Here is a 24,317-nt window from a genome sequence, read left to right on the forward strand (position 1 = left end):
ATTAAAATAAAATACTACTTACTACTTGTACAACTATTCCTACTTCACGGTTTTTCACTTATCGCGGGTCTTCAGGGTACGGATCCCCCGCGATAAACGAGGAACTACTGTATAGTTCTACAAGATAAAACAAAAAACATGTAATTAGTCCCTCGCTAGTTCATGGTTAATTTATTGCGGACTCACTCTAATGCGGTTATTCAAAATAAGACTGGACATGACACACGACTGGCTGATTGATGGATGAGCCGCACGATCGACATGGAATTTTTATTTAAAATAAACTATTTACAATTATTATTATCTGCACCTTTGTAGAGCCCATAACGCAGGATAAAATTCCTGCTGCAGCTGATCAGCTGTTCTCTGTGCAGTGAGTATAAGTGGGCGTGGCCAAGAGCGCTTGCAGGTGGCTGAGAGCAGAGGAGGCAGAGAGCTGAAATCATGACATTATGTGCTCTTTTAGAGCGTTTAGAGTTTAGAAACATCCATCCATCCATTATCTTTTACCCGCTTATTCCATTTTGGGTCATGGGGGTCGCTGGTGCCCATGTCCAGCAATCACTGTGCGAGGGGCCAGGTACATCCTGGACAGGTCGCAAGTCCATCACAGGGACACATAGAGACAAATGAGACAAACAACCACTCACTCTCTCATTCACACCTAGGGACAATTTAGAGTTACCAATCAGCCTAACATGCATGTTTTTGGTCTGTGGGAGGAAACCGGAGCACCCGGAGAAAACCCACACATGCACGGAGAGAACATGCAAACTCCACCCAGAAAGGCCCACTGGACCGGGGTTTGAACCAAGGACCTGCCCGCTGAGAGGCAGCAGCTCTACCAGTTGCGCCACCGTGCTGCCTGTTTAGAAACATTGTTTAGAATATTGCATATATACAGTATATATTTACGTTTTCTCTCTTATTGTGGGGCTTCAGGGTACGGATCCACCGTGATAAACGAGGTACTACTGTAACACTTAAAATGACAGTGATATAAGAGTTTAAACATTAACATTTCCATAAACTGCTGCTGCACTTTGGACTTGGCCCTGCTCTGAATAGCTGTTAACTTGTTGATCCAGTCAGAAATAAACTATTTAATTTTGTAAAATTTTTCCAAGCTGACAGATAAGAATTTAATTGTTAATCTTTCCACTTTAAAATGTCTAAGCTATAATTGTAACTAATTAAAAAGACCTCAAATTAATTTACCACTTGTTACAGAGGTGGGAAATTCTCAGTCATCTTTTTATTCTGTAGCGGTCCTGTTATCCTCCGTGTGAATCATTGGAGTCATATATATTTAAATAGCGATGAGTGATGCACTTCACAATCACACAACATAAAGTCGACACGACCTCTGAAGCAGTACGAACATATTTCCTCTTTTATTTACATTCCATTTCAAATGTTAACATTTTCGCTATAATTTCTCGTCAGGTTGGCATTTGTTTTTTTTCGTCTCATTAAAATAAATTGGCACAAGTAAAACATATGTAGACAAAAGTTTATTTACACCATACAACATTTTGTTTTTAAATATTTTATACAGAGCTGCAGATGAGAGAGCTTGCTGGGATCCTTCAAGCAGATTCTGCAGTATTAAAGTTGTGAAATATATTATTTATATAAAAGTGGAGTATTATCTTTATTGCATTTAAAGCAATGAAGAATGTAGCTTGACAAACATTCATTTTAATATGACAGAAAAACCCTCTTTGCCTCCCATGTTTTATATTATAAAGTAAAAAGTGTAGTAATGGCCAAACTGACTGTTATAAACTTTTAAAAACTGCATAAGTATATACATTGTGCTCCCGGGTCCAGTTTTATGGAAATCAAAACTGGACTCGATGAAGCTGGGACGACATGGCATGTCTTTTGCTTTGTGAGGTTTCATCTAGAGAGTTTCCTGTATTTTTTAAATTTTTTTTATTTATGTATTTTTATTCAGAGCCAATTTCTCAACGGATAATTTGAAACACATGATGGTAAATATTGTACACCAGGCTGCCCCACACTAAGTACACTAGTGAGAATACAAAAGTAACACTGATGTTTTTATCCCTTGATTCTCTTTTTTTTTCTCTCTCTCACCAGTCCTTATATTGTATTGGCACATAATGTCCCTGCCACGCTCGTAAGATCCAGATATGTTTGCCAAGGCTGTTAGAAAAGTCTGTTGCTTTATTCAGTGCAAAATACATCCCCTTGTCCTCCTCTCCAAGTTTGCATTTTTTTCCTCCTTCTGCTCCGTCTAGACTTCTGTTTGGAAGTCTCCCTCCTGGACATCCAAGGGTAAGTTGACACACTTTTCCCACTCCGCAGGCGTCATCTCCAGTGAGTCCTTGGTGTCTAGTACATTCATAGTGGCGTAATTCTGGTACTCACAGGCTGGATTGTAGCTCTCCCATGGGTTCTGTTTTGGCATTGCCTTGTCCTGCGAAGATGGCCAACAGTGTGCAATATTAGTAGCATCAATCACACGCTCCATGGCTAAACCGCTATTTTCACCCAAATTGACTTTTTCGGTCAAATCAGTTCGTTCATAAGGGGATTATTTATGAACACACACTATTGCTAATAGAAAATAAATGGATTAATGCTGAGAGAAGCATCAAATAACAAAAGATAATGGCAGTGTATTAAATGGGAACATGCTTACACTGTTAACAAGAGCAGATCTGCAGTTTCCCCTGGCTCAGAAACTAGAGCACTGCATATCTGCTGCGTGCGAGCCATTCATTCATCTGAATGTGCTCTCATTGACAGTCCCAAAGACATAAGAGCAAATCAGGGAAAGAAGCTGCTCCCCATCTGGGAATGGATCCTAATGTTTGCTGCCAGCTCTGCAGTACATTTATTTAGTCTAAAAATAAAAAAAAAGGCTACTGCGTAATTATTGTTTTCTATAAGAAAGCTTGCACTGTAACTAAGCAACAGTTTGAAATTGGATTGTACTGCAAGCTTGAGTGAAATAAAGTGAAAAAGTTTGCACGCAACCAAAAAAAAAAAGACCTGCTGTTCATCTAAGACAACTAATGCTTTACGTCACTTTTATCTATAGCTCCAGCCGGGTGTGGAGACGGGCATGGAGACTTTTGGTTTGCAGCAAGGTCACAAGTTATTGCTTAATTAGCCTGACTTCTAGACTGAGCAAACACAAAGTTGCTGTGAGAGAGCAGCCACATTAGGGTAATATTTCTATAGATGCTGATAGAATAAATAATCTGCCATGCATTAATGAAAAAAAGGGAATGGGATTGCTAAGTAGCTAAATGTGCATGTAAATAAAAGTGTATTTATGGCCTTGCATTGGAATGGATGCACTCCACTGTAGCAAAACTGCCAAAGGTCTTTTTTATCTTTGAGATTTGGCCTCATGGAGAAAATGCTTCAGTGCGTATAGAAAGCAGCCCCTCAGCTGCTGGCAGGCTCATTATAGGAAGGCACAAGTTTGCTACATACCCACTCATTTGCACAATCACACAGAATGTGTCCTGCACCAAATATCTAAATAGAGTATTTGGATGTTGCTCTCTTTAATTAGCAGACAGCCACCCCCCTGGTTTCCTGTTACTCACCATGGTGCCCATATTTGGTATGTCTCGAAATCGGTCCAGGGTTTGAAATTTCTGATTCAGTTCCTGGAACAGCTCCATGTGTCTTTTCCTGGTGTGCATGACTTTCTGCAATGGCAAGGGTTTTTTCTTTGGTATTGACAGCCAATAATGGAAATGCATCTTCCTCTCCACCCCCTCCAACTCTGATCAATTTGTAAGTGTCATGGTAGTTTACTTATGGGCCAGGATTGAAACAAATTTACTTGCCTCTGCATATATACTAATGACTGCCAAAATAAAGGAAACACCAAGATAATGAATTGTTGGGTTAGAGGGTACCAAATGGCTAAATATACAGTAATTCTTCTGTGATGAATTACTTCGTTCAGAGTTTTGTTGGTGTAAGGGAAATCCTTGTGAGCAAACCTTGGCACAAGTTGACCATTTTAAAGCAGTGGTGTGCATCTAAGCTTAAAGAAAATGTGACCAATGCCAAAATAGCTACCAGTTCTTCTCGTTTCCTGTATTTTGACTGAGTTTATACATATATATGCAGTAAATTATGTTTTAACAATGCAAAAGAAATGGTAAAACGTGCCAACGAGGGTTTGAACATGTATTTGCAAGCCAATATAATCATTGCTGACCAGTGATAAAATCAGATGTGGAATGTGCAAATGACTTTAAAAGCATATAGTTGGAAAATCAACATATAGCTAATGGATGAAGGAGATGGAGGAGGATAAAATGTTGATGAGGACTGCTGCTCTGTTTGTCAGCTGACAGCCTTGCTTTTACTTTAACTACACAGTATGTCAATAAATCCAGATGAGTCAAGGCTGTGCAGCTTCAATAAGCTTAAGAGGCACAAGTACTAGTAAATCAAATGACTAACACAACAGCAACAATGGGATTTTTCTGCACTGACTTTGGAAAATAAACAACCATTTACATACCTCAAAGTCCAGATCAGAATATCTCGACTTTCTTCTCTATAAAGTAAAATATAAAGGAGACAGCTTATTAGGTTTTCTAATATATTAGCAATTAAATATTTGTTAAAGTAATTTCAACACCGTGTTTTTGCATTTTATCCACATGTCAGTATGTACCTCTAAGGAGCTCATTGATATTGTAGAGCCAGTATCACTCCTAGAAAGCCCCCCAGATTCCTCCATCTCAGCGAGAAAGTTCTTAACGGCCGTGCGGGGTTCAAAGGGCAGGTTTTGCATTTGCTCTGGAGCACTAGGATACTGCTGCTCCAGGTTCACATTCATGTGGTCCATGCCCGCCGAGCCAAGACTGTAGTCAGGACTCATCTTGTAATGCTTTAGCCTCTCGTGTGGCAGCGTATCCATTGCGGTGGGCATCTTGGTCTCCTCTTTTATGAGGGTGGGCAATGTAGCCGACCCTGACACGACACCCGCAGAAGCACGGGGCATGACTATGTAGTCTGTCTCCATCATCTGGCTCTGCCCTGGGTGGCCCTCCATGTCGTGAGCACCCATGTCGTGGTCACTCTGGTGCATGTTGTCGTCGGTGCACAAGTAAACGGTGCGGCGCATGTCAGCGCTGCCGTCGCACTGGTCTTTAAGCTCGCCCATTCCCATGGGCATGTGCAGAGCTGAAGGCTGCTGGATTATCACTTTGGAGATGATGTTGCCAGGCAAAGTGGAGTAGTTGAGGCCCTCGGGAACCTTCTCATCCTCTTCATCATTGAGGGAAATACGTGAAAGGGTGCCCGTTATAGTGGCAGCACGACAAGAGCCCATGTCTTTATGGAGAGCTGAAGGACAGGGTGAAATGAGGATTACTTAGAGCTCCTGAATAATGAGAGCAGTTTCAACAAATCAAGATAACTCAAATCAATATCAAGGAATTTTCTATTGGATTTACGTTGCAGAGGGAAAACTGTAATGACAGGATGAATAACTGAAAATCCTATGAGTGTTAATTACACACATTACAAAAGGATAGCAGTCTTTGGAGTCTCTGGAGAATGTTACTGTAAATAATCAATTGTGGTTTTATTGTCTCCCAGAAATCCCCTCTGCTATTAGTGATTGGTGATGACCTTGTTATGCACCTCGTATTCTAACAGAGACAAGAGTCATTCATTCAGAAATAACCTCTTGATAGAAGAGCTCCTTGTTGCCCCAGTTGAACGTTTTATTTATTTATTTATTTGTGGATTACTGATAATTGTGGCCTGCAAGAACATTTTAAGAACCAATCAAGATTGATCAACAAAATGTACCCCATATGTTGATGTATGAATTCCTATTCGAACACAGTTCTACTTTTTGAGTCCTGAACCTATAAATGGCATCTTTCATCTCTGCCTTTGTGTTTCAGGAACTGCACATCCATTTACAACTCTGCAAAGCATGAGGTAAAGTAGGCCATTAGTGCCAGACAGACATTTTAGTTTCTCCAAAAGTTATATTTTTAAGGGCTGTGAATGATGATTAGCTTGATAATTTCATGAAGACTTATTTAAGACATCGTCATTTTTTAGTTTTTGCAAACGGCTGAAGGAAGATGAGGCCGTGGGCTGCTGCAGTTTTTATGGATTTGTTAGAAGAAAAAAGTAAATGTTGTGGTAACTTAAGAAAAAATATATATCATTTTCAATTATTGGTTGATATAAAACTTCAGCAATTCATTGTTTTTGTACTGCTGATCAAACCAAAAGAATGTGATGAATGGGAAACCTTCTGTTCTGTACCTGATCGGCAGGCGATGTCCACATCTTTCTCAAAGTCCGTCTGTAAGACATAAAATTGTCATAAGGTCAGTTTATCGACTGATGCAATATCAACAGAAAACAAGGAGTTAATGGATTAAAATAATAAGATGAAAATTAATATGTTTTTCTTTTGTTACATTCAAGTGCTTGGGAACTCATTTATTTATTTATTTTGCTTCAATATATCAATATGTGAACAAATAATGTTTGAGAAAAAAAATGCTGAGGCATCATAGAATGTATTGTGCTCATTGGTAGTAACAGCATCGAACCGAGAAAACTTGACATTGTTATGTAAAAATAATTTCACTCCAAGAGATGCATTAGAATCCTAATAAATCATTATGATTTGCTAGATGATTTGCTAGATGATTTGCTAGATGAAAATGTAGGTGTCCCATTATAAAGGTTTGCCTTAAATGATCCTGTATTACCTCAGGAAATGAGAAAAATTTATAGAAAACATAGGCAGTAAACTTAAACAATCATGAAGAATTGAGCTTAGAGCTTTTTTAAAAAACAATATAAACGTAGTAAGATCTAACATATGAACTAAGAAAAACATCAACTAAAAACACGCTAAGCACTAATACCATAAAAACAATATAAACAATACACCGAACAGCAGCACGAACATGAGTCTGTGTGAGCAGATGAGCACAAATGAATACAGCAACATGATGTGATAGTATAGTATGGTATGGTATAGTATTGTACATTATAGTATAGTATAGTATAGTATAGTATGGTATGGTATTGTATAGTATAGTATGGCATGGTATTGTATTGTATAGTATAGTATGGTATAGTATAGTATAGTATAGTATAGTATGGTATGGTATGGTATGGTATGGTATATTATGGTATGGTATAATATAGTGTAGTATAGTATGGTATAGTATAGTATAGTATAGTATAGTATAGTATGGTATATTATAGTATGGTATGGTATAGTATGGTATAGTATAGTATGGTATGGTATAGTATGGTATAGTATAGTATAGGATAGTATGGTATGGTATGGTATAGGATGGTTTGGTATAGTATATTATAGTATAGTATGGTATGGTATGGTATGGTACATTATAGTATAGTATGGTATGGTGTATAGTATAGTATGGTATGGAGTATAGTATAGTATAGTATAGTATAGTATAGTATAGTATAGTATAGTATAGTATAGTATAGTATAGTATGGTATGGTGAACGGTAATGGTATGGTATGAATTATTGAGCATTCATCACGATATACTTTGTAGGTTTGTGTTTCTGATACTTGCAATTGCAGGTGTATAGATAAAAATAGCATCTGGGAAATTAAAATTTTAGGAAAACTAATACTGCACAGTTTAAAGGCTTTGTAAAAAGTGGAAAAATAAAACAATATAATCGACACTAGAAGCACAGAAAGCACAAGCGTTAAATCAAGGTTAGTGGAGAGCAGATGGGCTGGGCATGTGTATCATAAATTACAAGGGAACATTTGAGCCCATCGAAATTACAGAGTCTCTAATGGTTGCAGATAACAGGGGTAACTGTGCCTACCATTATCTGAGCATGCCCATTAGGGAAGGTTCCTGTTGCATCGCCACTGATTGGATCTTGGCAGTTTCTGAGCCGACATCTGAAAGCATCTTGAACCTAAACAGATACAAAATGTGCAAAATGATGTTGTAGAGTGGTTGGTATACAATGTATGTATGATTTCCATCCAGTTTCCTCTAACTTCTTTAATTAAATTAGAAAGAAATAGCAGGTGACGATCGAGGGATGACTGAAAGCATTCTTTACCTCTCGCCGTAGGATACAGTGCACCATCACAATGACAAAACCCTGCAACGAGTCAAAGACAGCAAACAGGATCTGAAAGAGGATGGAGCGCTTGTCTGTCATGGCCAGCACTGCAGACATCCAGGTCAAAGCCAGCAGAGGCAGGACGACACATGAGCTCCACAAGGACGCCCTGGAAGAAGAGAGGAAGATTTGTGTGTTGTGTGTGTGTGGAAGGAGGATAAACAAGATAAGGTCTGGAGAGCTGAGTGGAATCTCCATGGCGACCTGTTTCCTCCAGAGCGATAGTAGGCCGTTCCTTGTGTTCTGCATACTAATGTTTAAGTTAGGTATTTAAAGACTACATCTATGCTGCTCAGATACTCTGAGAATCTAACCAGAACCTAAATTTAGAGTACTTTGCAGTGGACTGTAGCAGTGGACACGCTGTACATAAAGAATACTCCCTGCAGCATCGTTTTATTGATTCACAGACACTGACAGGCACTTACATTGCATTGCTTGCTGTAGTTGCTGATAAAGCAGTTGTTGATACAACACCACATTTGGCACACTTGAGAGTTAATCCGGTATGTGGCTCACTCATCTGTCTGTGGGACATAGAAACATTGAGACAACATCACGACAAACAGCACAAACAACCACCTGACTTCCAACTTCTCTCCATATTAACAGCAGCAGAGGTCGACAGAGAGTGGGTGTTGTGACCATTTTCATCCTGGACTGATTCTGCCAAAGTAATACAAAGGCACGTCGCTCCCGAGAGGGATTTGACCTCTTTATGTTTACACCTTTATTTCTTTCACTGTCTTCATACAGTTACAACATTCATATAATCAAATACATTGCATTTTTGAATGGTATTGAAATGTTGGAAAAGTGTGTAAGAAAAAAAGCAGGTACTAACAAGGACGTGCTGTCATACCCTGCTCGATGCTTCAGCTTCTTGTCCAGTATGCCGTCTCTGGACACGAGTTTATTAAACACCAAGATGCCAATCACCATATTAACCTGTCAACAACAACAATAAAGCATTTTTTTAAGCTTCTAACTGTATTGGACATATTATTGGTAGTCAGTGACTCATTCTTCTACAGCATTTTCTTTCATCCACGATAAGCCTTGACCCCCAGCTTCTGTTGTTTGCTCGTCTCTGTGGCATTTCAGCCAATGCATGAGACACGACCTGCACACTCATCCCAGCACATCATTGCTAGGAAAAGATCGGCCTGTCAAGAGGCACTTCTTTTCTTCCTTCTATTATCAGAAAACTGGTTTCCCTCTAGCTGGATTTTTTTTTTTTTTGTAACACGTTTGGATAAAATAAAATTCAAATCCCTGTAGCTGGGGTGGATTACCCAATACCGTATTTTTCAGACTATAAGGCACACCGGATTATAAGGCGCATTAAGCAAAACAAATTAATTTTGACAGATTTTTAGCCATGTACCACATAAAATCGGTTCGAGGTCAGTAAGCACAACCAGAATTAATACATAAGGCACACCAGATTATAAAGCTCACTGTTGATTCTTGAGAAAATTAAATATATTTAAGTGAGCTTTATAGTCCGAAAAATACGATGTGTTTCTAAAATAGACTTGGGATGAATTTTATTCAACCAGCTATGTTTTTGTGAGAGGTGATGATGTTTAAGCATCACTACAACCATAATGACAAACAGGGCAACACTCATGCTGTTTCTTCCTGGTTGCAGACATACGTATTCATTTTACTCTGAGGTGCGCCACAAGGAAGAACCACAGCACACCAAGACTTTAAGTTTTCTTTTTAATCACGCAGGCTAAAACTCAAGCATTTAGTCACTTTCATACCCAAACGCAGAACAAAAACTTGACAGTAAACATAGTATGACATATCTGCAGTCTAGTTATTTGGATAATAGTGCTTTTTGCATGCTTTTCTCATTACAACTATGTAAATATAAGCTGATTAAATTACCCTGCTATATTAGATGTTGAACAAATGTGAGACATAAATACTTAATAACTTTACAGCTACATAGAGGACCATTATGACAAATGAAAGGGAATTACTTGAGCCCGATGGGATTCTCATTACTTTGTCTTTGAAAGCAGAGTGTGTTCCTCTTGTTAGTCATTATGACGCTGCGCAGTTGAACCACAACTGCGCTGTATGATTACCAAACGAGCTCAGTTTCTTTTTACAGCAAGCAGCAAACTGTTAAGAAGTTTAAAATGGTATTAAAATGATTCAGGATCTCGTGAATATTTGAGCATTTTTAAAATGCCAAGCGCTTTAGAATTTCTTGTGCACTCTTTGCATGATGAAGTAGACATCACGACGTACCAAAACAACAGCTGCTGCAGGTCCAACGAAGGCATACAGGAGCCCACCCTCCAAAGACAGCCAACAGCTGCAAAGGAAACACACACACACACATACACACACACACAAAATGAATAAAATAAAAATAAAAAACAATTAACTCCCACCACAGCATACACGGTAATGGTGCACATCAGCACATCATTGTTATTTTGCTCAATTGTCAGTGGAGATGTGCCATATGCTGTAGCTCTGTACCCAAAGTTTTCACAGGGCAATAAAATGCTAAAGTGATTTTGAGCAGTGCTTATGCATCTGATGCCCCGCCGGGATACAACACTTGAAATTGGGGTCTTGCTGTGCTATTTTCAAGTTTGATTGGGTTCATGGGACTTTGTTTATGGCTCTATTTAGGATAAGTAAGTCACTGCAGAAGCCCTTGATCATTACTCTTAAGTGATACCAAGAACCCAACGTGTGTGTGAGTGCTGAGTAATTTATAGAAATGACAAAGCAGAAAGAAAAAAAGGCAACTTACTATAAGGGTGTCCCATAGCCTTTTGTTTTGGTGAATCCCATTGAAACAGCAACAACTAAAGCTGGTAATCCTTTAAAACAGAAAGAACAAATATGTTGTTGAGCAGTCTGATGTACAGAACAGAGTAAAGTTCATGATCAATAATCCAGGTAAAAAAAATCCAACAAAGTTCAGTCAGGTCATCTGGACAGTTTCTTTCTTTCTTTCTTTTTTTTTTAGATGTTTCATCCATCATCCAAAGGACTTCATCAGTCCGAGGAGCCACAACAAACAGTCCCACACGCAGCACACTCACATAGTGAACCAACCAGTTTGATGGTAATAAGATGGTTTCTGGGGCGTGCCCTCTCCCCTCTCGATTCCTCTGGGGCAGCCATAGCTGAAGTGGTTCATAACATCAAAGTTCATGCTCAATAATCCAGGTTAAAAAAAAAAATCCCAAAGTTCACTCAGGTCATCTGGACAGTTTCTTTTTCTTTTTTTTTTTTTTTTTGGTTGTCCTTTGGATGAAGGATGAAACGTCTCAACAACAACAAAAAAGAAAAGACAAAAGAAACCATCCAGAGGACCTGACTGAACTTTGTTGTATTTTCTACCTGGATTGTTGAACATGAACTTGGATGTTTTGAACCACTTTAGCTATGGCTGCCCCAGAGGAATCGACAGGGGAGAGGGTGAACCCCAGAAACCATCTTATTACCATCAAACTGGTTGGTCCACTATGTGAGTGTGCTGCTTGTGAGACTGAGTTTGTTGTGGGTCCTCAGACTGATGAAGTCCTTTGGATGGAAAACAAAAAGTCCAGATGACTTGACTGAACTTTGTTGGAACAGAATATAACATTTACTTCAATGCCGAAAACGCTAGTCGATGTGCTTTCTGCTCATTAAACAAAGTGCAGCCACACTGATTTTATTAAAGACTGTGGTATAAGATAATGTGGACCTCCAGGAGGTTATGATCAACTACACACCTTTCACCATTTCAGTAATGTGTTGAGTAAAATTCCATTTGAAGGTGGGGGAGAACACGCTGCACGCTTTGATAAAATGGCAGCAGCGCATCGATACAGGAAGCAACATGGTGAGATTTCATCACTGTACTGAGAGGAATTTCACCGCCCTTCACTTCTGTAATAAGAAGTTGTTTTTTTTTTGGTCTGTGTGGCTCCTCATTATAGATCAGTGCAATTGATTCAGTCTTTACTATTGTGTGCTCGGAATATTAAAGCGTTTCCTCTCCGAGCGGCGCAGGCAGGTGCTATTGATGTAATCAGTTTCCTGGAGGCACAAGCCAAAGACCCTGTGGCCATCCTGCGCCTCTGCAGTGCTGCGGAGGTAGAGTGTGCTGAGTGTTTGCAAGCACGCCATAAATCAGAGCGCAGACGTAGAAACACTGCGCCGAAAACAGGCTGAATTAAGAACAACAAAACATACCATGAGCCGAATGTTGCTTTACAAACCAGTTCTGGTATATTTTCATACAGAGATTAGAAAACCTGGCTTTCGAGGCAGCACGTGTGAAAGAGCATTGATGTTTTGTGCTTTAATGTCCATCCACTGTCGTTTGTTTATCATCGATTCAGAAAACGCTTGTTACTAAAACGAAATCTTTGCGATAGCAGAACAGTCTTTGTCCATCTTTTGCAGCAAGCAGTGGCACTGCAATGACTAAGAGAGCCTTGTTTGTTGCTAGGTAACAAGAAGAATAAGAGTGGGCTCTTTCATAATCAAATTGATTATTTTATTTTTTTTTAAATAAGAGATTTCTAGTTGCTTGAAAAGAAGAGCTGCTTGGAGGGAGATCAGACCAGACATTTATCAAATGGAGAGAAATCTTTACATTTTGATGCAGATGTAATTTGTCGGTTCATCCCCGGATGTGCTGCTGAATTTATGCCAACACTGATTTCATGATTTTAATCTGTCGTGATTTAGATAACATTGTATTTTACATGACTTACAAGATTTAGCTGTTACATAGATACAATCATTCTGTGTGCAGCTCCAGTATGAGTATTAATACAATTTTAGAAGTGTGAGTTTTCCATACGTCTAAGCCCCATGAGTGAGGGTTTTAGATAGTGTATTCTGCTGCAGTGTACTGTAAATGCCAAGCTCTCATCTTCTCCATCAGACATAAGGTCATTGCAACCTGCAACAAGAGAGCTGCGCCTGTCTGTCCCAGCCCCCAACGCTGCTCAAGGCCGCTTTATTTATCCAGCTTGACTGGAGCACAAAAGCATCTCAACAAAGCACCCCGACAGAATGGAGATATAGCCTCCCCACAGAGACGATGGAAACAGTCAAAGGAAAAGATGTACGCTCTTCTAGACAGACACCTCGCCAACAGATAGAGTGAGAAAATGGCAGCTGGAAGCTACAGTGGTGATAACAGAGAGTGTTCTTTTGAGAAACGCGCAGCATCCTTACCCCATCCCAGACACAGAAAGCGCTTGCGAATGAGCCTGGTCCGAACCTTTCCAGTTACTGCCATGTAGGACTGCCAGGCCTCTGTGAGGACCCAGCAGAAGGATGCGAGGAAGAAGAAGTGCAGGAAGGCTGTTGTCATGACGCACACACCCTAATGATGAAAGAATAGGAAAAGGCACAGAATAAGATGTTTACACAGTTTAAATTCAGCTTTACTCTAATCCTGAGATTGAGTTTTAAAACAAAATTAAAGCTCTGCAGTCTTGTATAAGGGCTTCTCAAACTTTTTGGGTTCAGGGACCAATTAGAGGGGAGAAAAAGTTTCAGGGACCCCCTTGTAACCCTCATGTTTATTAAATAATTTATTCAATCTGAATAAAGGTTGAATGAAAATCTGTCTCTTTAATGCAATGGAAATATTTGTGTAACATAAATATTGATGACCTGTTTTTTAATAGTGTAAATACAATTTTTAAACTTTAAAACATGGGGTATTTTTCATTCAAGACACTTAATTAACAACATTTTTGAATTCAACTTCCAAAAATTACAGTTTTGAGGAAAATAGCAGCATCAAAAACCACTTTAAAACTTTACTTATTCACTTAATGAACATAAATGTTTTGTTACTTCTTCAAATTATTACATAAAACTGAAAATAATACTAACTGTAGTAGTCATAACAAAATTAAGCCTTGTTACCAAGTAACGGGGCTTAATTTGTAAACCAATTGATGCTGGAAAGTAAATAGCTGGTAGGGGTGGAGGGGTTCATCCCCCAGAAAACTTTGAATAAAGTAAAATTCAATTTCCTGCATTTTGGTGTATTTTAATGGGCTGTTAAACATCCACTGGCTCGTGGACTTCCAAGGGTCCGGGGACCCCAGTTTCAGAACCACTGGCATAAGGGAAATGCAGACTTCCTCAGATTCGAAAAGATTTATACTAAAAAGAAAAAGAAACTCCCTGCTGGTGCGCATCAATTGTACTGACATCGTTTTAAATTTCCCAGAACTTTTCTCGCACCACCAACAGTATTTATCCCTCTTGACAGGTTACAGAAGGACCATTCTGTGGAGCGACTAAAACAAAAGCTCCAGCCTGAGCTGCAGCACCAGAGGTGGTGACAGTGTTTCAGATCAGATCACAGCCAGACTGGCTGACACAGAAAGCCATGGCGTAGCGTTCCTCTCCACTAACCCTCATTAGTATGCTGGGGATCCCACCTGGAGGCATGCGAGCCAAGGTCAAGTGTTTTACACAAACAGGAGGGGAAGTGGTGGTGGCGGGGGTGGATGGATACAAACCCACCTAAAAGGAATGCATGTGTCTGAGGCGACAGATAATATATCCAGGCTTGATGACTTTTCAGCTTCATTAGCTTGTCTCTCTTTGCTCCACTGAGAGGCGTCACCAAATGGGATTGTTTAGAAAAGGATTAGAAAGAAAAAAGTATTCTTAGGATTCTTGTCGCCGCACAATGACTTATGAAAAAGAATGGGCTTTTCCCCCTTCTTTTTAGACAGTTTGCAAAGCAAAGCTGTTGTAATCTGAGTAATACTGTACAGAGCGGGAAGGACTGGAGTGTAGCAACACATGCCAGACTGTCCACACAATACTGTGAGATCTCCCTTACACGTTGCATTTCCTTTGTGAAAGTCACACTAAATGCATTATTCTCCTGCTCATCACAGGGTTCACAACAATCCTGCTTTAGTTTGTTCCTGGGAAAAACTCATCCAGACAGGGTGATATTTACATACATGTTGATGCGGTTAGAAAACCTTTTACTTACTCATGTAAGCTGCAGTCAGACCTTCTGCTTGAATCAAACGGAGAAATGTCTAATTTGCAAAGCGTCACAATCAAATTTAATAATATTATATTATCATATTGTTTTAGCTGCATCACTCCAATGCCATTAGATTCCCAAATATCACTTCAATGGATTTTAATTTGACTATTGCTCAAAAACAAATCTGTGAATTGACTTTTTGGGAGATATGTATATGTCATTGGGAAATAAGACATACATGCAACTAAATATTAAAAGTAAAGGTAGCAAATTAAAATGGATTTGTACGATGACTAACAATTTTATTGTTTGTGTATAGTAGAACAGTAAAACCATTATTTTTACTTAAAAAAAAAGGGACAAAACATATACTGGGAGAATCATATATGTAACACCCACTGCTGAAGGTGAGGTAAAAAATGTTTTTGTGCGTTTCTGTGTTAATTTGTACGACGGAGCTTTAGGGCCACACTAAGGAAAAAAAAAAAACATTACCAACAAGAATAAAGTCATAGTTTTATGAGATTAAAGTCATATGACAATAAAGTCATACTATTATGAGAATAAAGTCAAAATAATATGAGAATAAAGTCATAATATAACCAGAATAAACTTGTACTATTATCAGAACTCCGACATGTAAAAGCAGTCTTACAACTGAGATAAAATGATGAATGTTGATGTGGGCAGTACAATAACAGGGGGCCCAACACACTGTTGCATATGCATATGATAAACTGAAGCCGTATTGCATTGCAATTAATGGCTGCATTGACAGATTTAATCATCACATAATGTGGATGGAGACATATTTCACAAACAGTGACCCTAAAGTGATCGCCGACTACTTCATAAACACAATGAGTCGTACAGGAGGCTGTCCACAGCAGGTCCAAGACGACCCAGGACGTGTTACAAGTTTATTCTTGTAATGTTATAGCTTTTTCCTCAAAATGTGTTTTTTTTTTCCTAGCATGGCCCTAATACTCCGTTGTACATTTGGCTGTAGCATTACCAAAATATCTTATGAATCAGGGGATTGATTTTAATGAAAAAACTCAGAAAAGATCTATTGGTACATCTGCAAATCAATATTTTCTAGAGGCACCACAATTCAAGATTTCCATCATAAAAAAAATCAACATTAACCAACACAAAATGTCTCCATACTTAACTAAATCTACTAAGTTTGAGCTAAAATTTGGGGTGGTTGTGGCAGAGCATCATCCCCAACACTTCTATTAGGCAATAGACATTCAGCTTTTCACTTTAAAATATGTCAACAACCATTACAGTCAACGATGTTCATCTGTTAGCAAAATATCTCATAAACACTGGATGAATTTTAATAAAACTCTCAGAAAGTAATCATTGGATGCATATCTATTGGAATACTGTATATCTTTTGGAATTACCCCCAATTTAAGACGACTGCCACAGCTGATCATCATTAGCCAACACAAAAAATGTATAACTCAGTCAACTTTACAGATATTGAGCTAAAGTTAGTATGATGGCATCTGACAGTCATTCCCAATACATTCTCAAAGCAGTGCAAGACATTGTCAAATGTCATTTACAAGGTTTGACCAAAACTATTATAACACCATTCCTTTTCAGCCTAATGTTTGTATTTACATCAGCAATACAATGTTGCTCCTCATGCTAGGCCTTTAACAATATGCAATATTTTATAACCAGTAAATGCTGAACAGAAACAAGGAAATACTCATTTGATATTTGCTTTGACTCATCAGAGATGCTGCTGCTAAAGATTAAAATAAAACAAACATAAAAAACAGTGGTCCCTAATTACAGCTCAATGTGTGTACACATGTTTTTACATTCATAAATCAGAAGTATTGCATACTGCTATAATCTGCCTTTATGCAGGTTTATGAAACTGTATACACATGCATTTTAATTAATTAATTTATTTTTTTACTGAATGACATTAATGAGAAGATCAGTCACGATTAATGGCAACATATGTAAAAAAAACAACATACATTTCATTAGCTAGTTTTCAGGTGAAGAAGACAACAAATGCACACAAAAGAAACCAAAACAAAGCACACAGGTCTCGTAGCTTTCCTCTCTGCAGAAATACAACTCAAAAGCTAAATCTAATGTTGTCGCTGCTCATGTGCTGTCCAAGGTGCTGAAAATAGAGCCTGCCTTGTTTCTTGGAAACAGGTCATATGCAACCGTTTTGTTTCACGCTTCGATTGGATGCCTATACCACCCAGCCTCATTAGGCGCCCCAAAAATAAATCTCTGCATGTGGAAGCAGAGAAACATACGCCATGACGATGTCATTATGGCGCAGACTGGGCACATATAGTCAGACCAAAACGAGGTTGAAGCCTTGAGTTCACATTGCCCTTTAGAAAGGCAAATACTGGGAGATGCTGAGCGTTCCGTGTCCGTCTCCATGGAAACAGAAGAAGTGAGGATGGGACTGCATTAAAACATTGCAGATCTGATAGACGTAGAGGTGAGGGTAGGTGGTGATGTGGAGCACATGAGGTCAGGTCAGTAATAGCAATTTAAGATGAGGCCAGCTAATGTGAGGGATTTCTTCCAGTGCTCTGGGTAAGCTCTAAAGGTTCAGCTCAGACCTTTTAGTCTTTACACTCTGTGAAATATTAAGAACTCGAAGCCAATTGTCTTGAACCAATAGCAGAGATATATTACATGAACATGAGCAAGGATTTCATTTTTGTTGATAGTGAGGCTGAAACACATCGTGTTAACAAGGATTAAAGTAAAATTAACTTGTTAATTAATTCTTCTGCTCTTAAAGCTCCAGGCCTTTTTAGTTATTGGTCATTAATCACTGGTTACAATATTTATCTACAATATAATTAGTACTGTTCCATTGCGACAAAAAGTATGTTGCTTTAACACATTTACACGCTTATTGCTATACAATCTTACAGACAAAAGCACCTAGATCCACTGACTCTACAGGACAATTCTCAAGAATACATTTAATTTACCATTCCATTTGTTTTCCATGATACTACGACTAGCAGGCTAGGTGGTGTTTTGACTGAAGCAACCGCCATTTAAATTAAGCTACAAGTGCCTTAATGTTTTATTTTTTTATGGTTATTTGGTTGAATGGCAGAAAATAAAAAAATAATAAAATGGTAGTAGAGGAGGGAAAAGATTGTTGAAAACATGATAAAAGCATGAAAAAAAAAAAAAAATCAGTGTTGATGTTATAGTAATAAAAATTGCTTTAGCTTTTTTTCTTTTTTACACTGCTCAACTTATCATACAGTATAATATGCAAATATCATTCCAAACATATAGTAACCTGAATAATGTTGCTGCTATAAAGTTGCTACTAATTAACATGCAATAATCTGTCTTCTATCTAACATTCAATCTTGTATGAATGCAATTACAAAGATAACCTTCAGCTGGAGGGAAGCCACAGAGCAAACTTTATTATTAAGAGAGACTTTATATTAAAGGTAAATATTATCAGGGATAAATAAATCCTACAGTTCTTAATCACATCTTTTTTATTATTATTTGAGGTTCACGAGCTTGTATAAAACTTTTAATTAGTATTAAATTATTTTTTCTTTCTAATTTCTCAAATGTTCAAATACCTGTCTATATTTTAGACAGCATTTTATTTTGATAAGAATGGGTCAATAATAATAATATTCCTTACAGTCGTATGGATATTGTATTGCTTACATTGCTTACTTTATTGCATGCTCTAAATACAAGGTAATAGTTTTTGATGAGCTTACACCTCTCTATCCAGCTGGTCTTGCTTTAGTCTCACTGGAATTTGATATTTTTAACCTCATTTTATATATTTTTGCTCATTATAACATTTTCAAGGAGCATCTGCCTTTTGCTGGACTACCAACAAAACCTGCCTTTTCCTGTTTGGTTTCCTTCAACAAAAGCAAAAAAGGAGGCAAAGCAAAAGCACATAGAAGCAAAAGGTGACTCACTAACTTCCTGCTCTCAGAGGACTCTTCTGAGAGCAGCCAAAAAGCATGATTTCTAATAGATGACGAGCAACTCTGAATTCACAAACACTGGAACCAATTATGTGCACTTCTTACAGGAGATGGAGGAAAAACAAGCGAGGCAGTGTCAGGCAGCATGGCAATTAAAACCCACACAGGGACTGTGTTTTCTCCTCTCGCTGGCCTACAACTCAAACACTGGGCTCTGCTGTATATCTGATCAAACATGTAAAATATATCTCAAATATTTTTACAAAAGAGCATTAAGCAGATTGGTGCAGAGCAGATTGCCCTACACCCGTGTGCTTGAATGCATACAATATTTTATTGTTGTTGAAGATGAGCCTCAGCACTTCACTTCTGAGGGCACCAATTAAATATTTTGGCACATTTGACTCTCGATGTGTACAATGCAATCAAATTCAACCATGATGTGACAACTGGGTTAAGCCAATAGCTAAGTGTTACTTTTATGTTCATTGTGAAGATGAGCAGATATAAAGTACTTTTAATTTGCAAATTATCGCTTGCTACAGGTCTCTCTTGTAAATGAGTCCCCGAGGCTCAATCAGACTAACTTGTATAAATAAAGGTTGAATGAATGATACAACAAAAATTGAAAAAAGCTATAAACTGAAAAATAAAAGCCATAGACAAAGCAGGAAAAAAAAGGAAGGATGTTAAAACAAGTAACAGCGTGCAGAAAACATTTTGGTTCAGGTGTTTATCTCTGCAAGTCAATGATTTTTGATAAGCAATTTTAAATATGATGCGTCCATTATAAATAACTGTCAGTTTTGCATTAATTTGGTGCCCAATGTGTGTCCCAAGATGCATTTTTTGAGTCAGTCTAAACAGAACCTGAAATGACATCTTCAATGTGTCAGTGAATTCTCTGAAAAGCTTGTCATTGCTGTACGGAGTTTATAGGCAGACACCCTAGTAGAGCAACTGTTCCAATTAAAGACTTGTTTACTTTTAATCAACTCAAAGGATCTGTGATGGACTTGCCACCTGTCTAGGGCATCCCCTGCCTCTCGTACAGTGACTGCTGCATATGGGCACCAGTGACCCAAAAAGGAAGAAGTGGGTAAAGATGATGAATGGGTGAATGGATGGATGGATGGATGGAACATAAAGGATGAATGAGCCTGATTTCATTTGACGATGCTTCAAATCAGCTCAGCTTAAATAAAACTGCCCTTAAGGCTCTGCGCATTCATTCAATCAGCTACAAATGTGTGTCAGATATGTAAGGGCCGGCACGCAAACCGAAGAACTCGAGTAGATTCAGCGGCTGATACTTTTGAGTGGCTGGCATAAAAATGAGGAATATTAGCCCCTAATGCAAAGGAATAGTAAGATGAATCTGTTTTAAATGAATTAGAAGAAAGTTGTTTTATTTACCTTAAGTCTTTTGGTGGGAAAGGGTCTATCTGTTACAAACAGTGTACACTTGTTGTGAGTAATGAACTACAGCATGAGAAAATGCATTTAGACAGATAACATCACCCTTCAGACATATGCTTATAAGACGTCTGGATCTACCTTAAATAGTCTGCACTGGTTAACTAATTTAAAATCTATAATTCCAGTGATCCAATGTAATACTCCTTTGCAAGACAGTGGTGAGACCAGCTGTGTTGTATGGTCTGGAGTCAGTGGCATTGACAAAAAGACAGGAGAAAGAACTGGAAGTGGCAGCAATGAAGATGTTGAAGTTCTCCTTAGGAGTGACAAGGATGGATACGATTAGGAGTGAGATCATCAGAGGTACAGCACAGGTTTAATACCTGGGAGATAAAGTTAGAGAGACCAGACTGAGATGGTTTGGACATGGGACAGTGGGTATATTGGTAGAAGGATGTTAGAAATGCAGCTGCCAGGAAAAAGACAAAGAGGAGATGTATGGATGCAGTTAGAGAGGACATGGAGGTAGTTGGAGTGAGGACAGATGATGCAGAGGACAGAATGAGATGGAGGAGGATGACTCGCTGTGGCGACCCCTGAAGAGGGGAAAGCTGAAAGAAGAAGATGAAAGTAATGCTCCTTTGATACAATATAATAAAACAAAATATGGTACGATTTGTTCTTTGGGGTTTTTTTGGTTTGGATGTCCCAAAAGTGGCCTTCCCAAAGGCTCTATCAATAAATAGACCATTACAGCGATCTTACACAATGTGGTCCACCAATAAGAAACAATGCACACTTTACATTTTAAAGAAAGTGTCATTTGTGTCCTAACGTTGAAAAGCTAGTGTGGTGGAACAAAGAGAGATGGAGAAATTGAATAATTAGAAGAAAATATAAGATAGTGGGTTGTGGACTGAAGGGTCTTGTGTAAGCAGTACAGACAAACTGAGTAAACAGTTACACAATAAAATGTCGCTAACTGAACAATGTGTCTTTCTGTGGAGCTGCCAAATGACTGAGAAGGGCATCTGTGTGAGCAGTTTGCAGATCCAAGATACCTTTTGCCAAATAATCATTTACATTAGCCACTTGTTTGGTTGGTTACAACACCGGTGGCAGGAAGTGATGACTTTTTACTAGATAAAGTCATGTTTAACTCACAATGCAGCAGTTTTCTCTTGAAGTGGCTACAGTCATCAACATTTGAGTAAAAATATGCCCCCACATCTCCCTGGGATGGTTTGAGGCCAATCCAGTAACACACACTAACCATAAAATGAAATCTAGGCCAGATACAGCTGCTGATTTCAAAGAGATTGACCAAGCACCATTTATTGTTGTTCACTTTATGTCTGACATTTATATTTGATTATTCTAATTTAGCTTACTACTCTCAAGCAATAAAACCATTTTTTTCCCCTCAGTGTGTTGATGTTTTATTTTTATGGCCTTATTTTTAATGTGCCTAATATAACCGGTCTTTCAGTGCTAATGCATCTGAGTCATTATCTTTCTGCAAGGCAATGGGACTAAATACCAATGGTCTTGCCCAATCTTAATTACGCAAAAGCAATAATCCATCTGCACAAAGAAACGTATAAAAATCTAAATTTTCCCACAAAAAAAAATACAAGTAAAAAATGTAATGATCACATGGTTTTATCTCGGCCTTTTCTCCTTTTTTGAAGAAAAGCTGCAAAAGTAACTATGACCTTTTAAAAATGAGTGAGCTTGACATTTCCCAAACTGATACGAAAGGTAAGAAGGAGCTTTTATCTTCACTTCAAAAGTCACGTAGAGAAGCCAATTGCACAATATCACTAGAACAAGTTGGAAAACTAACTTGATCTCAAAGAAACGCTCCCAGTGGCAAAATACGTTAAAACAACTGTCCCAGATTGTTTCAATGTTCCTTGTAATGGTAAATACAACAAACGTGGGCTTTTAACGCTTTATGCTCCGAAGCACCACTTACCACATTGTGGGTCTGCGTTTGTCCAACGAGGATCAATATGTTGGAACAGATTATAGATAAGCAGAAGTTCAGCAGGATGATGGACCTTTCAGAGCGAATATATCTAAAGGGAATAAAAGTGATTGGGTCAGTGGATTTGTTTGTGAATAAACATTTAAATAGCATTAACATCATAGCACCAAGGATGTTCTATCATAAGGTTGATGCCTTTAGTGAGTTAAGTTTACCTCCATAGCACAGTGTAGATCACTGCCAGTGTGATCAAGGCCAGGCAAGACAAACCACAGCCAACTATCAATGTCACAGATGGGACCCCTGAGTAGTCCATGGTCTGTGGAGAAGACAGAGCGAGACGAAGCAGTCAGTGGGAGGCTGGATGTGCTTCACACAGGACAGTAAATCTTTATTACTGCCGGGAGAGAGGAGCAGTCAAAACAACCACCACTGATCTGAATAATCCACAGTGGGCTCCTTAATTAACTGTGAGGTTTGAGGTGCGTGGGCTTGGAGGATGTTTAGATGGGTGCACAACAACAGCAACAAAAATAAACTTTCCGTCTGCTGGAGTTAGAGATTACATTCACAATAAAGACAGGATGGTAGAATAAAAAAAAATAAATAAAAAAAATCAAGTTTAAATTGAGGAAAACTTTTTATGGCAAGCTAATGTCCGCCATGTTTCTATTGGCTGCTTCAGGCCTGCAGCCACAGATTTCCTGCTTTGCACTAAAAGTGATCCCTGTCTGCACTGGTAATTACTTCATCTTCACAGGAAATTACAGCTCTAGTCTCATTTCAGCAGATCACATGATCAAACCTGCAGCAGCACGTCCCCCCCCCCCCCCCCCCCCCACACACACACACACATGCACACCATTTATCCCAAATCAAAAGTGAATACATGATAAACAAGCATGTGCGTGCACGAACCTTCCCGCGTGCACGTCCCTACTGTAGACTATGAAAATCTATGGGTGAGCTTGCACCACCTCCCCTCCTCCCACCATCACCACACACACACACACACGCGCACACACAAGCTTCATTTACAGTTGAATTACTATTTAAGGGGATTAGCACGCAAAAGATTTAATTTTCCTCCTCACCAGCTTCCTCCCTTACGCGCGCGCGCACACACACATACACACAGGCAGTATTTCACCTTTGCATTAGCCCACGAGAGCCACACTGAATAACAAATCGATCTACTTACTATTCCTCTTGGTTGCTGAGCCAAAATGGCGAAGGTAGAGACGCGATCACACAAGCATTTCGTATGGGAGGCATCTGTGAGCACCGTCTTGCATCCTTTCGTGGACCAGGCTCCCCAAGAATCGTTCCTGCGAGGAAGAGGAAGGAAAGGAGGAAGAGGAGGAGGAGGAAGAGGAGGAGGCAGTTAGCGCGTTTTAATTCCAGCGGTGACACGAGCACTTCCCGGGACGCACTGACATAACGTCGGCTGCTCATTGAACGACTCGGAAATGATAAAAAAAAAAAAAAAATGAGGTTGGAGATGAGAAGGGAGACGAGTCGGAGCAGCTTTTCAGCCGGCGCGGATGGAGAGGCAGAGCCGCGGAGGAGGAGGAGGAGGAGGAGGAGGAGAGGAGGAGGAGAGGAGGAGGAGGCGCGGAGCTGTCCGAGCAGACCGGTGCTGATTGATTCTCTGTGCGCTGATAACCCGGATCACCCTCACATCAGTCGCAGTAAAGCACGGTTACAATCACCTGTCTGTGGAGGGCTGGAG

The 24,317-nt window shown here is 39.0% G+C and overlaps 1 protein-coding gene across 1 annotated transcript in view; it reads right to left on the bottom strand.

The window, feature by feature from the left end:
* Positions 1-1,378: 1,378 nt before the first annotated feature.
* adgrb3 (adhesion G protein-coupled receptor B3) overlaps positions 1,379-24,317 on the bottom strand; it is a 155,440-nt gene continuing 132,501 nt past the window's right edge. Inside the window, exons 17-31 of the mRNA XM_037678726.1 lie at positions 23,787-23,913; positions 22,801-22,904; positions 22,574-22,676; positions 13,390-13,540; positions 10,958-11,027; positions 10,441-10,507; positions 9,035-9,120; positions 8,601-8,699; positions 8,110-8,281; positions 7,864-7,959; positions 6,298-6,337; positions 4,682-5,355; positions 4,526-4,561; positions 3,591-3,695; positions 1,379-2,446 (exon numbers count right to left, since the gene is read on the bottom strand). Coding sequence (XP_037534654.1) covers positions 2,264-2,446; positions 3,591-3,695; positions 4,526-4,561; positions 4,682-5,355; positions 6,298-6,337; positions 7,864-7,959; positions 8,110-8,281; positions 8,601-8,699; positions 9,035-9,120; positions 10,441-10,507; positions 10,958-11,027; positions 13,390-13,540; positions 22,574-22,676; positions 22,801-22,904; positions 23,787-23,913 — 2,113 coding nt within the window. The 3' untranslated portion in view covers positions 1,379-2,263. The remainder of the gene's footprint in view (positions 2,447-3,590; positions 3,696-4,525; positions 4,562-4,681; positions 5,356-6,297; positions 6,338-7,863; positions 7,960-8,109; positions 8,282-8,600; positions 8,700-9,034; positions 9,121-10,440; positions 10,508-10,957; positions 11,028-13,389; positions 13,541-22,573; positions 22,677-22,800; positions 22,905-23,786; positions 23,914-24,317) is intronic.

Source organism: Nematolebias whitei, chromosome 1 (assembly GCF_014905685.2).
Source record: "Nematolebias whitei isolate Nwh7 chromosome 1, NemWhi1, whole genome shotgun sequence".
NCBI classification, from domain to species: domain Eukaryota; kingdom Metazoa; phylum Chordata; class Actinopteri; order Cyprinodontiformes; family Rivulidae; genus Nematolebias; species Nematolebias whitei.